Source organism: Carcharhinus amblyrhynchos, chromosome 23 (assembly GCF_965287045.1).
Source record: "Carcharhinus amblyrhynchos chromosome 23, sCarAmb.v2.hapA, whole genome shotgun sequence".
Taxonomy (NCBI): domain Eukaryota; kingdom Metazoa; phylum Chordata; class Chondrichthyes; order Carcharhiniformes; family Carcharhinidae; genus Carcharhinus; species Carcharhinus amblyrhynchos.
The window spans coordinates 43755605-43770615 of NC_137346.1; the positions used below are offsets into that span (position 1 = coordinate 43755605).

A 15011-nucleotide genomic window follows, 5' to 3' on the forward strand; every position below is an offset into this window, starting at 1 on the left:
CAGGGATCGAACCCGGGTCCCTGGTGCTGTGAGGCAGCAGTGCTAACCACTGTGCCACCATGCCACCCAGTTTATTTATTTGCATGAGCATTTTCAGGGTTCAAATATAGAATCCAGCCTGGGTGTTACTGCTGATCCATATCTTTTAGGGTCTTCCCAATGAGCATGCAATCTTATTCTTCCTAATTCTTATTCCTGAATGTATAATCTCACAATTACCTACCTTCAGTTGCCTTGTCCATCTGTATGTTCGTTCTGACCTTTCTGTATCTTCCTGAACTAGTTCACAATTTTCTATACTGAACGGTAAATCCCTTACCAGTACTCTTGGCCTAAATGTTTGTCTCTCATTAACATTACTAAATTAGTTCCCTTGCTGTGTATTCCATGATTATTTCTGGGACCTGGCTGTGCATGAGTTATCTGCCATGTGCCCCTGCATATTTATACTGACTGCAGATCAGGAGGACTTAACTGACGGTGGAATGATTTGGCTTTTATAAAGTGGCTTTATAAATAAGTTATTTCTTCTACATTTTCTTGAAATTGTAACAAGCCCTGGAGTTTTGTATGACATTGAAATAAGAGACTACATGCGGCACTATCTAAATAGGACGCCAGTGGCTGTTCATGTGCACGCGCATGTTTATACATGCATGGACATGTGAGTGTTTGTGTGCACATGAGTGATAAACATGGAGTTCCCCTGAGCTAATAAAATAGAAATGAGCTCTGTGCCAGATGCTTAAATGGAGGAAGCTAAACAAATTGCGTAATGGGATAACCTATTGGAAGAGCAAAATACCTTTTGCCTGAGGGCAAGTGTAGGTCTATTCTTCCACACTGTTTAATTCTCAAGCTGCTGTAGAACAAGGCAGGGTGCAGGCCAGGTACTCAAATAACGAGGAAATATTTAAAAAATGAGTATTCTCAGTTTGAACAGAAATAGATTTACACCCTCGATATTATAAAAATGAACAGTTTAAATTACTTGCTTTCGGAGTTTAAGAGTAATCTTTGTCTGTATGCTAAAAAAGAAAGAAAGCATGGTTTAATTATTCAATTTTAGAAGATGTGGAGATCACTGACAAGACCAGCATTATTGCCCTAATTGCCCATCAGTAGGTGGTGATGACAAGCTATCTTCCTGAACCGTTGCAGCCCATGCAGTGTAGGTATACCCACAGTGCTGTTAGGGAGGGAGTCCCAGGATTTTGACCCAACGATAGTGAAGGAATGGCGATATGTTTCCAATTTAGAGTGTCGTGGGGTTTGAAGGGGAACTTGCAGAGAGTGGTATTCCCAGGTATCTTCTGCCTTAGTCCTTCTAGGGGGTCCTTCCAGGACTTGGAAGGTGCTGTTAAAAGAGTCTTAAGAGTTGCTTGAGTGTGGATGGTACACACGGCTGCCACTGTGCATCATGGTGGAGGGAGTGAATGTGTGTAGAAGGGTTAGCAATCAAGGGGGCTGCCTTGTTGTGGATGGTGTGGAGTTTCTTGAGTGCTGTTGGAGTTGCCATCCAGGGAAGTGGAGAATATTCCATCACACTCCTGACTTGTGTCTTGTAGATGGTGAACAGGCTTTAGGGAAGTCAGGAAGCGAGTTACTTGCTGCAAGATTTCTAGCCTCTGACCTGTTCTTGTATTTATATGGATAGTGCAGTTCAGTTTCCGGTCAGTGGTGGCCCTTGGCCCTTTTATGTCGCAAATGTTACTTACCGCTTATCAGCCCAAGCTTGGATATTGTCCAGGTCTTCTACAGATGCACATAAGCTATTTCAGTATCTGAGGAATTGTGAATGGTGCTGAACATTGTGCAAAACATTTTTGATATTATGATGGAAGGAAGGTTATTGATGAAGCAGCTGAAGATGGTTAGGCCTAGGACACTACCCTGAGGGACTCCTGCTGTGACGTCCCAGCTCTGAGATGATTGATGTCCAAACACCACAAATATTTTCCTTTATGCAAGATCTGACTCCAATCAACAGAGAGTTTTTCCTCAATTCCCACTGACTCCAGTTTTGCTAGGGCTCTTTGATGCCACACTCAGTCAAATGTAACCCTTATATCAAGGTAGTCACTCTACCTTATCTGTGGAGCTCAGCTTTTTTGCCCATGTTTGGATCAAGGCTGTAACGAGGTCAGGAGCTGAGTGGCCCTGGCAGAACCCAAACCGTGTCAATATAGAATCATAGAATCCCAACAGTGCCAAAGGAGGCCATTCAGCCCATCGAGTCTGCACCAACAACAATCCCACCCAAGCCCTATATTCGTAATCCCACACATATTTACCCCACTCATCCCTCTAATCTATGCATCCCGGGACACTAAGGGACAATTTAGCATGGCCAATCAACCTACCCACACGTCTTTGGACTGTGGGAGGAAACAGGAGCACCTGGAGGAAACCCACGCAGACACTGGGAGAATGTGCAAACTCCACACAGACAGTGATCCAAGCCAGGAATCGAAACCAAGTTCCTGGAACCGCGAGGCAGCAATGCTAACCACTGTGCCACCGTGCTGCCCCTAAACTTGCAGGTGTTTGCTGAGTATGTTCTACTTGATAGTATTGCTAATGACACAGATGTAGAAAGTAGGTCTATGGGGTGTTAACTTGTACAGGACAAACCTGAGCAAATTTACAGATTGCCAGGTAGATGCCAATGTTTTACTGCAACAGGAGTGTGGTTAGTTCTGGAGCACGTGTCTTCAATACTTCTGCCAGAACCCATAGCCTTTGTAGTATCCAGCATCTTCAGCTGTTTCTTGATATCATGAGAAGCGAATGGAATTGGCTAAAGACAGGCATCTCTGATGCTGAGGACCACCGGAGGAGGCCGAGATGGATCATCTACTCAGCACTTGGCTGAAGGTGGTTGCAAAAGCCATGTCTTTTGCACTGTGTCGGGATTCCCCATCACTGAAGATGGGGACATTTGTGGAGCTGCCGCCATTCGTAAGTAGATGTGGCAGAGCTCTGGAGCTTGGATTTGTGGTCCTGTGTTGTAGCTTCACCAGATTAACACCTGGTTAAGTATGCTAGGTGCTGCCTCTGGCAGGCCCTCTTGCACTCTACACTGAACCAAGGTCGATTGCCTAGCTTGATGAAGAGGGATATACCAGGCCTGGAGGTTGCAGATTCTGCTGCTGCTGCTGGTGGTCCACAAGGCCTCATTGATGCCCAGTTTTGTGATCTGTTTGAAATCTATCCTTTTTGGCATGGTGATAGTGCCACACAGCACATCTTCGTTGTGAAGAAGGAACTCTGTCTCCACAAGGATTGATCACTCCTGCCAATATTGACAGATATATCTGTGGCAGGTAGGTTGCTGAGGATGAAGTTGGGTATGTTTTCCCCTCTTGTTGATTCCACAGCACCTACTGCAGATCCAGTCTCGCAGTTATGCCCTTTGGGTGTCAACCAGCTTGGTCAGTAGTGATGCTACTGAACCACTCTTACTGATTGACATTGAAGTCCTCCACCCAGAGTACATCTAATTTCTAATCTCAGCATTTTTTCAATTGGTGTTCAACGTGGAGAAGTGCTGGTTCACCAGCTGAGGTTGAAGGGTAGGGGAGCAATGGGTGATAATCAGCAGGAGGTTTCCTTGCCCATGTTTGATCTAGTGCCACGTAGCTTCGTGGCCTCCAGTGTTAATGTTAAGGTTTCCCAGGACCCTCCTTCCTGACTGTACACCACTGTGGTCTGTCCTGTTGATGGAACAGGTAAAACTCAGAGATGGTAATGTCTGGGAAATTATCTGAGAGTGTGGTGTTTGTGTACCTTTAAGAATTTTTTTAAAACTTTAAGCTATAAGCAGTTGTGGTTTCATTGTTGCCGGGCTGTCTTTTTATTGCTACTTCAATGGCTTAAATGGGGTTTTGTTTATTTTTACTATTGGCCACAGGTGTTTTCTGGGATTACTTTATGACCCTGCATTAGGAGGAAGACTGGTTGGCAGGTCATGTATTGTGGACAGTTTTTATTCTTTTCTCGTGACTTTAAGGTTTCATTTTCTGTTCACCTGACTGCAGTTTTAGTTTAGAAGGGACATCAAGCTGAAAATAAATGTTCTTCTCTCTTTATGGTATTGGAAATTCTGCTGGTTATCTGAAAGCAAGGTTCCTGGCCTTCCTAGAGTAGAAAATCTACTGTTGGTAGTTGGCTTGATTAGAGTCTCTCTGGCGTTCTGGGAAACTGTTTTGACTTCAAACTGTTCTGGGATACCGAGGGCACTGCTAGTAGTTACAAGGCTGAGAGGTCAGGGTTTCAATTCTCCAACCAAGGGACTGAAGCTGTTCTGACTCCCTGCTTGTCTGTGTGTGCCTCAAGAGAACGGCAGCATTCAACCGCTGGGATAAGTTCCAGTATCACATGAGCATTAGTCTTTGCTGTGTTAACCCTGTGGAAGGGATTTTGTTTATGGGATGTTGGTTGATTGGGTCATTTCCCATATTCATTAAGGGTTATACATTATCATGGTTGCTTTGTTTTTGTTTATAATTGATATAAGGTATAACTAATTTTCTTTCTCTATATGTTAATTGCATTCTTAAATAAACGTGGTTGGTAAAAGTTCCCTACTGGGCTATTTCAGTCATACCTGAAACATGTCATGCTAACCCTAGGCAACTTCAAAGCGCAAAACTTATGATCCGGGTAGACTTCATGAAACATTTTGGTGGTTCTGAACTGAATTATAACAGTGAATATAACTATATCAGGTTGTTGCTTGACTAGTCTTTGAGATAGCTCTCCCAATTTTATCACAGGCCCCCATATGTTAACAAGGAAGACTCTACAGTGTTGTTAGAGCTGGGTTTTCCATTGATGTTTCTGGTGCTTAGGTGGATGCCAAGTGGTGTGTCCAAATTCATTCATTTTAAACTTTGCAGCAGTTTGATACAACTGAGAGGTTTGCTGGGCCATTTCAGAGGGCACTAAAAGTCAACCACATTGCTGTGGCTCCAGAGTCATGTGTAGACCAGGTAAGGACGGCAGATTTCCTTTCCTAAAGGGCATTAGTGAACCAGATGGGTTTTTATGACAATGCTTTCACGGTCACCATTACTGAGACTAGCTTTTAATTCTAGATTTATTAATTGAATTTAAATTCCATCATTGCCACATCCTCTGAGTATCAGCCTGGGCCTCTGGATTACTCGTCCAGTGATATTACCACAACACCACTGCCTCCCCCTGCAGTCCATGTCGTGCAGGTACACCCACTGTGAACTTTAGGAGGAAGTTCCAGCATTTTGCCAGTGATGGAACAGCAATGTAGTTCCACATCTGGTCGGTGTGTTGGGAACTTGTCGGTGGTGGCATTCCCATGTTTCTGCTGCCCTTGTCCTTCTATGTGGTAAAAGTCACAGGTTTGGAAAGTTGTGAAGAAGCAGTAGCTATCCGTTCTGAGAGAGTAAAGGAGGAGCTGGGATCAACAATGCAGAGCGTCTAATTTACATAACTATGCTTTTATACAGACACAAATTGTAGAGATAGGGGTTTGTACCCAGAATGAAAAACTTACATGAATTCTGCATGTGCTAGTTCACTCCACAACCAAGACTGCTTCACTAAATAAAATACGACATCTTAGTAGCTGTGTAAATTTTTATTCCCTTCAAAATTTGGAGAAGTAAATGTTTTGTCACATTATCAGCCAGTACAGAGTACTCACTACTCTGGTATACTCTGGGCTGTTTACTGAGTACAACTCCCTCTGTTCTGCCAACAACACATTTCCTTATTCATCTCAACCACAGCTGGTTACACCCATATGATTTGTCATGTTTCACACAATCGTTTTGTGACTTAAGCTAGGTTGCCAATTTGCTTAAAATGAGGAGTTCTGTGTTGCAAATTTTGCAACCCGGGAGCCTGGAAGTCAGACAGCCTGAAATTATTTGACATGCGACCTAGGACAGCAAGATTTCAACTCTCATGTTCTGGCCTCACACCTTGTGTCCTGGGGATGAAAGGGCAAAGCGTGAATCCAGCAAAGCAAATACTCTTTCGGGAAAGCCTTCAAAAGGGACCAAAGTAAAAATGTTAATTAATCACAGAAGTAGCATGTTCAAGTCAGACCCTTCTCACTCACAAACTGACTGCGTCCACTCTGCAAAGATTTAAAGATGATTCTCACCTGCATGACACAGTGGTGGATGTGATCTTCTGTGGTTAAGGCCACAAAGTAGTCTTGCAGCACACCAAGTTCCTGCAACCAATCAGAAACATCATCACTCTGCTATATTGCACATCAGCAGCTATACAAAGAAAAGCCTTCTATTCTGCAGTGAACTCAATTGTGAAGCACTTTGATATGGTAAACACAGCGATGTTACAACTTGTGGGAGCTATAAATACAAGACAGTCGCCAGTCAATCCATTTGGGAGTACTGGAGAAATGTCTTCACCCAGTGAGTGGTTTACAAGTGGAGAATTCGCTACCGTGTAGACGGGGTGAAGCATACAGGTACATTTAAGAGGGGAAGGTATTGAACGATATGTTGATAGTGTGAAATGAAGTAAGTTGGGAGGAGACTCGTGGAGCATTAACATCTGTTGAACCAAATGGACTGTTTGGGTGTGGTAAAACTCAGTGTAACCATCATGACAATATTACACAAACTTTCGTCCAAAATTTCTCCACTTCCTCCTCACATGGCCCCATGCATACCATCATAGCGGTACGGTTGTGCACAAGTTTCACCACCTTGGTTTACAGTTTACAAACAGGAAATCAGTATCTGTAGAACATAAGAACATAAGAAATAGGAGCAGGAGTAGGCCATCTAGCCCTTCGAGCCTGCCCCGCCATTCAATAAGATCATGGCTGATCTGTCGTGTCTCAGTTCCACCTTCCCGCCCTCTCCCCATAACCCTTAATCCCCTTGCCTATCAAAAACCTATCACATGGTGGCACAGTGGTTAGCACTGTTGCTTAGCACCAGGGATCTGGGTTCAATTCTGGCCTCAGGTCACTGTGTGTGGAGTCTGCACATTCTCCCCATGTCTGTGTGGGTTTCCTCCAGGTGCTCTGGTTTTCTCCCACTCTCTGAAGATGCGTGGGTTAGGTTGATTGGCCGTGTTAAATTGCCCTTAGCGCCAATGGGACAAGCTAGGATAAATGCGTGGGATTATGGGATTACGACCGATGCAGACTCTGCACTGTATGATTCTAAGTGATAGAGGGGAGCTACTGTGTTGCAAGTGGTCCACTTACTGATAGGTAGGTAGTAAAGGACAGGAACACAAACAGAGGAAGTGCATGACTGTCCTATCGTTGGGACATTATTATAGACTTCTTAAATTTCAGGTATTCAGTGTCGGTAGTTTCAAGGTTGAAGCTTAGTTTCTATTAAAACAGGGGTTTGCCCTATGCAAATCTAGGCACAATAAACTTGGCATCTGCTTTTTACATCCGTTCAAACATTTGCTGAAGTACTGTGTACTTTGCACTTCAATGCACCTTCTCTAGAAGGCTGTTTTTAACACTCAAACTGAAAGCCAGCATTTTACAAGCTAAAAAGAAGATCCCGTGTCCAAGAAATACTCACAACAGGAAAGCATTTTAAATAGCACATTAATCAATATTTATCAGAAAGAATTACAGGTACATTATTTGATTTTATGCTTCTACAATATTTAAGAATTTAGAGTAAAGTTCCACCAATTCAAGTGTGAAGTCCACCTAAAGTCGTAAAACTCTACAGTTCAGTCAATTTTCTAATGATCTGATTAACAAGCTCTTGTTGAAACCTGCTCCTTTGAATTCTGCTTTGATAATATTATCAATCTGATAAGGTGGCAACAGTGATCAGGCCAGCTCTCTGCTGCACAAGACACTGTGGTTTGCATTCACTTCCCCTGCACTGCTATCAATGAGCTCTCAGCCGCCTTTGCAACAGAAAAGCAGCAGTTCATCTTTTCCAGAGTCAGTCCTCATTCAATTTAAAATATTGTTTCTCCAATGGGGCTTTAAAATACGAACTGAAAACAAGTTCATTAGGAAGCTTTTAACTGGGAAAGTGATGGGAGAGAATGATTCCCTTACTCATGCCCGTATTTAAATTTCAACAGGAAATAACTGTTGGTATGGGAACATAAATGGGAAAATGCAGACTGTACTAGTTTGTTGCTAGTGTGTAGGGGTTGCTCATGGTTGCCAAGTGGATTTTTTTTTAAAGTTTAATATAACTTCCTTGTGCTTGTACACTATGCCCCTATTAATAAAGATCATGATGTGGAGATGCCAGCGTTGGACTGGGGTAAACACAGTAAGAAGTCTCAAAACACCAGGTTAAAGTCCAACAGGTTTATTTGATAGTAAAAGCCACTAGCTTTCGGGGTTTGCCCCTTTGTCAGTGTTGTGAGACTTCTTACCCTATTAATAAAGCCAGGAAGATGTGACAATGCATTATTAACTGCTCTCAATCTGTCCTGCCATAATGACTTACGCATCCATGTCCCTCTACTCCCACACCCCCATTAGAACTGTACCCTTTACTTCATTTTGTCTCTCCATGCTCTTAGCACAAAATTATTTACTTGCTCTAATCGCCCTTCATTAATCAGGAGTAGGAATCTGGTCTGCTTTTCCCGTGCTTTCTCCGAGGAGCGCAGAGGTCATTAACACCACTCGGTCTCAAATTCTTTTTTTTGGGTACCTTTCGATACTTTTATTCTAGTCAAAAAAACCTAACTCAAACTAAGTCCAATCATAAAATCTTACAGTGCAGAAGGGGGCCCATTTGGTTTGCATCGACTACGATCTCACCCAGGCCCTATCTCCATACCCCATGCATTTACCCCAGCTAGTCCCCCTGACACAAAGGGGCAATTTAGCAGAGTAGACATATCCAACAATCCATCTAACCCGCACATCTTTGGACCCCCCACAATAATGGTCCCCATGAAGGACAAACTAGATCCAAACTGACTGGGTGAGGCATTACATCTGTTCGCAGGCTTGATCTAACGCTTCACCTTAGCCAAAAAGGCCAAGATGGCTTTGAAAAATTGCATCAGTTAAACCCTCAGTTTAATCTTATCGGCTGCCCTGATCCTCTAACCAAGCTTGGGCAAACCATGATCGCAAGTGCCAGCACATCCCCCAATGCAATGGGCTAGCTTTGACCCCACGCCTGATCATGGTTTCACCTCTGCCAGTTCAGGGAAAAGCTGGAGACTTTCTGAACTACAATCACGAAGAAACATGCGTATTAAAAAATGCTAAGGCCCTGAGGGATTATACCCATTAATTGTTGTGAATTGGTCTGGCCCATCATACAAAGCAGCCAAGTCCAGCAGCCAAGTGATATTTTTCAGCAGAGAGAGGCTGTGGGCAGGGGGATATTAGATAGAGGCTTTCACAATTATGCAGGGTTATGTTCAGTCAAAAAGGGAAAATTATTCTCACTGGTTAATGAGTCATAAGACTTCAGTTTAAATACAGAGGATTTTAGAATATGAAATAACTGGCCTCAAATCCTCATAGAAGCAGAAATTGATAAATACTTAAGAAAAGGATTGAGGATATGGAAAGTGCAGGAAAATGGGATTAATTAGGCAATTCTTTCAAAGAGGCAGTGCTTTCCATGCAGTGCAAGTCTACGAAGGGCAAAGTAATGTCTCCTCTCCCTCAGAAACAAATGTGCTGCTGTCGCATGGAAGATCTAGTTGTGTGATGTGCTGATAATTAACAGCGGGAAGCAGCACAGTGCCTGCGATTCACCAGCCCACGAGCTCCTAATCTCCAGCAGGTTGCCAGGCGGGGACCAGAGTACAGTCTGGGCAGTTTTCCCTCGTGGCAGCCATACTCCGGCCAGTTGGCAGTTCCAGCCAGGCAGTGCCAAGGCCTGGGGTACAAATCATCAAAGCCCATCATGGTGCCCAGATGAAGGCACGGATCATCGGACGGATGGAAAAATCAACAAAGAGCAAAAAGGAAAAAAATTCACAAGAAAGTGAGAAGCTCCTGCAAGAAACAACAGGGCAACAACTAAACGATGAAGATTTGCAGCTTCTGTTCTTTTGCAAAGGGAGGGTACCAATTGATACCAGTGACGGAGGAATTAGGGGAGAAATTTTTAACCTAGTTTTAAACCAGGATTTCTTGACAAAGGGAGGATATTAATCCAACAAGTCAAATTTAATTTGGTAGTCTAAAACTTGAACATTTCTTTTTCATGTTACATTAATTAATCAGTTCACTTAATCTTGCTCACAAAGCAGTGAATTACCCACAGAATTTGTTACCTTAACCACACCCTCATGGGTGGATCCATCGTATTAAATCAACCATACTCAGTGCTGCACCCAAAGCTTTCTTTACAAAAAAACTGTCTTTTTTTTAATCCTTTGCAGTGATGACATCATTCACTAAGAATGATAGTTAAGGAATTCTAAGTGGCAGAAAGTTAAAGAGGAGATGGATTATCCTTTGGTAAGCATGTTGGTTGGAGGCTGTTTATTTGGAATTCAATTTTCTAACACTATTTTCCTGCTAATCTTCTGAAAAGATATGGAACAATTAAATAAGCTAAAAATTGTTTAATGTGTTTCAGCTTTGCACCCTCACTCAAATGTATTAAATTACACAGCTTTAAGAGCTGGTTAACAACACATTTTTCCTATTCATTCATGGGATGTGGGAGTCATTGGCTTGGCCAACATTTATTGCTCATCCCTGAATTATTTAAGAGTCTGTCACGTTGCTGTGGATCTGGGACCATATGTCGGCCAGACCAGGTAGGGATGACAGATTTCCTTCCCTGTTAGTGAAACCAATGGGTTGTTTCATGACAAATTGACAATGGTTTCATGGTCCCCATCAGATTGGGATTCCAGCAGTGGGATTTGAACCCATGTCCCCAGACCAGTACCCTGGATCTCTGGATTATTAATCCAGTGACAATACCACTATGCCACCATCTCCCTTTAGTCAGCACAATGTACAGAAATGGACTCTTGTTCAAATATAATTTGGGCAGGGGCTGAGACTGTTCATAAAGAGAAAGAAAGTCTCAGCTGTAAAAGAAACAGCACTGGTATGCAACATGCCTATACATCATGACCTCACTCCCATCCAAAATATAAATGATTGGATAATTTCTCCCTCCATTAGTCACACCTACAAGTCATGATGTGGATGTTGGTTGGCGTGGGCACAGTAAGTGGTCTCATAACACCAAGTTAAAGTCTGACAGGTTTATTTAGAATCACAAGCTTTTGGAGCACTGCTCCTTCATCAGGTGACTCACCTACAAGTGACTGGAATTAACCTTACACACCATTTCTCTAGACAGCTATTCTCCACTCACTCCATTCTACTGGAGAAATTGCTCTGTTTTTATCAACAGAACTTGCTGCAGGTCAGAGAGACTCAGTAAACGGACTTTTTGTTCTGGAAAAGACATTGGATTTTGTGGTAAAGTAACAGCGAGGCTATCAGAAAATTTTGGAAGAATGTAGCACGTCTGGCAGTATTTGTGGGGAAGGAAACAGACCTGGTGCTGGACAGCCAAGATTTGAGGCTTGAACTCTGTTTCCCTAATATACAGGGCTAGCGCAGATATTGGTAGTGGAGGTAAACCAATGATGATGAATCTGGCTTGAAGGAATGAATGGCCTTGCTCCCATTTCTTATCGTTTAAAAATGTTTTGCAGCTCCCAGATCCCCTACAGAGGGCGCAGCGTATCAAATAACAGCAAACTCCAGTACAAGAACCCCAGATAAAGCCCATGGACATGTCTCAAGTCTAGGCGTCATGAACCGCTAGCACTGTTCATTTGCCACTAACTGCAAAAATCAAGACCACTGTTTGCTAGAAATCCTAAGTTCTCCCTGCCTTCAATTCATGCTGAAACAACTGTGTCAAGAAACACTTCAAAAGACTGCCCTCATGCACCTTGCATTCAGATATAAATTACTGTTTATAAAATGATCCATCCAAGTGACTGGTTAATGGCAACAAGGGAAGGAACAGTGAAGGATGCTGTTGTTACTGCTGAACATCTCATTCGAGTTCACAGAGACTTTTGATCTTCCTTTCCTAAAGTCGTTAAATTTTCTCAAACTCAAAAGGAGGGGAGCACAGTGGCACCGCGCCCAGCCCCGCTACCTCACCGCCCCCAGCCCCGCTACCTCACCGCCCCCCGGCCCTGCCCCTCCCCTCACCGCTCCTGGCCCCGCCCCTCACCATGCCTGACCCCACCCTTTCCTTTACCACCCCCTGGCCCTGCCCCTCCCCTCTCCGCTCCCGGCCCCACCCCTTCCTTTACCACCCCCGGCCTGGCCCCGCCCCTCACCATGCCTGACCCCACCCTTTCCTTTACCACGCCCGGCCCTGCCCCTCCCCTCACCGCTCCTGGCCCCGCCCCTCACCATGCCTGACCCCACCCTTTCCTTTACCACCCCCCCCGGCCCTGCCCCTCCCCTCTCCGCTCCCGGCCCCTCCCCTTCCTTTACCACCCCCGGCCTGGCCCCGCCCCTCACCATGCCTGACCCCACCCTTTCCTTTACCACGCCCGGCCCTGCCCCTCCCCTCACCGCTCCTGGCCCCGCCCGTCACCATGCCTGACCCCACCCTTTCCTTTACCACGCCCGGCCCTGCCCCTCCCCTCACCGCTCCTGGCCCCGCCCCTCACCATGCCTGACCCCACCCCTTCCTTTACCACGCCCGGCCCTGCCCCTCCCCTCACCGCTCCTGGCCCCGCCCCTCACCATGCCTGACCCCACCCCTTCCTTTACCACCCCCGGCCTGGCCCCGCCCCTCACCATGCCTGACCCCACCCTTTCCTTGACCACTCCCGGCCCGGCCCCGCCCCTCACCATGCCTGACCCCACCCTTTCCTTTACCACGCCCGGCCCCACAGCCTCACTGCGCAATTCCGGCCTTGGTTGGCCGTCTGTGTGAAGTTTGCACATTCCTCCCGTGTCTGCGCGAGTTTCCTCTGGGTGATCCAGTTTCCTCCCACAGTCCAACAATGTGCAGCTTAGGTAAGCTGGGCATGAAAATTATCCCTTAGTGTCCAAGTATGTGATTAGGGGGATTAGCAGGGCCAATAGGCAGGGCCACAGGGGTAGGGCCTGGGTGGGATGATCTGTCGGATAAGTCAGTGCAGATTCGATGGGCCTTCTTCTGCACAGTAGGGATTCTGTGATCTAGGGGTCCATTATCCCACTGTGCCATCCAGCCATTGATGAATTAGAAAAGAATTATTGCTCTTCTTTTCTCTCAGTCACCACTGACTGCTCAGACACTCTGCCTGCCTGCTATATACGTTGTACAAATTCTGGCAATTCTCTATAGAATTAATATTTTGACAACATAACAACTCCCAAGTTTAACAAGACTGAAATCTTCCAAGTGATGTTTTAACAAATATTTGAGGCCAGTTCACACTGTGCACAGTGAAATTGTAAATTTATATTCAAGACACAAGGAGGAATGGAAGTAGAAAAGTGAGTGAGGACGGTGGAATAGTGATTGAGAACTTTGGGGAGATGACAGAGACTAATTTAAAACCACTCATTTTGTGCTCCATAAACTTAAAACAAACTGTATAATTGGTATATATTACTGTACTGTAACTAGGCCTGAAATTACCCTTCTGTACTGTGCAATCGAATACTAGATGTGTTTGTATTGAATTGAACTATTCAGGAGAGCAAAACTAAACTAATAGTCTAATTAAACTTTTGTTTTAAATTGGGATATGTGTTCGTGTGTGTGTGTGCGCGTGATCTCACATGGGGCTATGGGCTGGGTGCAAGAAACTGGGATTAGAAAGGGCACTTGAATGTCCTTGGGCTAGCATGGACATGATGGGCCAAATGGTCTCCTTTTACTATGGCTCTAAATGTTTGCTGCCTTCGCAGTATTGCAAAACATTACATTATGGTCTAAATGTAAAAATCACGCACTGAGAAAAAGATGGCTTTTGAAATTGGAAAATGAGTTGATTGATTGAGTTATGCACTTGCACTGAGTGCACAGCACAGAAATAGGCCACTCTGTTTAACTAATTCCTGCTCCACTGGAGCATCCACCCACTCCTCTTCATCTAGCAGTATATCTTTCAGTATCATGTGCTTACCTAGCTTCCTGCTTAATCCAACCTTGCTACGCGCCTCAACTACTCCTTGTTCTAGCACAAGGCACATTTTGACCATTCTTTGGATAAGGAAGTTTCCCGTCTCCTACAAGTCCTAATATATTTTAGTGGCCATCTTCTATTTACGTCCTTTAGGTCTTACGTTCTCCAAGAGATGGAAATATCTTCTCTTTATACCTCCTCCATCAAACTCATTATCTTAAAAGAACATCAATCATCTTCAGCGTCTCTTTTTGAGAAAAGAGTCTCAGGCTATTGAGGATTGCTTGATAAGAACTTCCTGTCAGTTTCGGCATTACTCCATATTATAAAATTCCCTTTTACAATATGGAGACCAGAACTGCACACAGCACTCCGAAGTATGACCGAAACCAAGGTTCAATATTGGGTTAATATAACCAATGAACAATCGAATCCTTATAAAGCAGAAGGCGGCCATTCAGCCCATCAAGTCTGCAACCCCATGCATTTACCACGGCTAATTCACCTAGCCGACACATCTTTGGACACTAAGGGGCAATATAACATGATCAAAACACTTAACCTGCACATCTTTGGACTGTGGGAGGAAACTGCAGCACCCGGAGGAAACCCATGCAGACACTGGGAGAACGTGAATACTCCACACAGTGACCCAAGGCTGGAATCAAACCTGTGTCCCTGGCGCTGTGAAGGCAGCAGTACTAATTGATGTGCCACCGTGTCACCTCCTGTTTTTCAGTTCCAACACACTAGAAATGAATTCCTTCTTTGTTTCCTTTTTTATTGCCTGATTAACTTGTTTTGCTTGTAGTGAATTGTTTGTCTGTACTCTCACGTAGTTTGACACCATTCAGATTCTTCTTATTTAAGGACTATGCAACCTCTTTATTCCTCCAACCACC

At 44.4% G+C, this 15011-nt stretch overlaps 1 protein-coding gene across 3 annotated transcripts in view; it reads right to left on the reverse strand.

The window, feature by feature from the left end:
- Window positions 1-15011, reverse strand: part of zzef1 (zinc finger, ZZ-type with EF hand domain 1) — a 242207-nt gene that overhangs the window by 4152 nt on the left and 223044 nt on the right. For all 3 annotated transcript variants that reach the window (XM_080211009.1, XM_080211011.1, XM_080211012.1), the window contains one exon: window positions 6152-6223. In XM_080211009.1, coding sequence (XP_080067135.1) covers window positions 6152-6223 — 72 coding nt within the window. The remainder of the gene's footprint in view (window positions 1-6151; window positions 6224-15011) is intronic.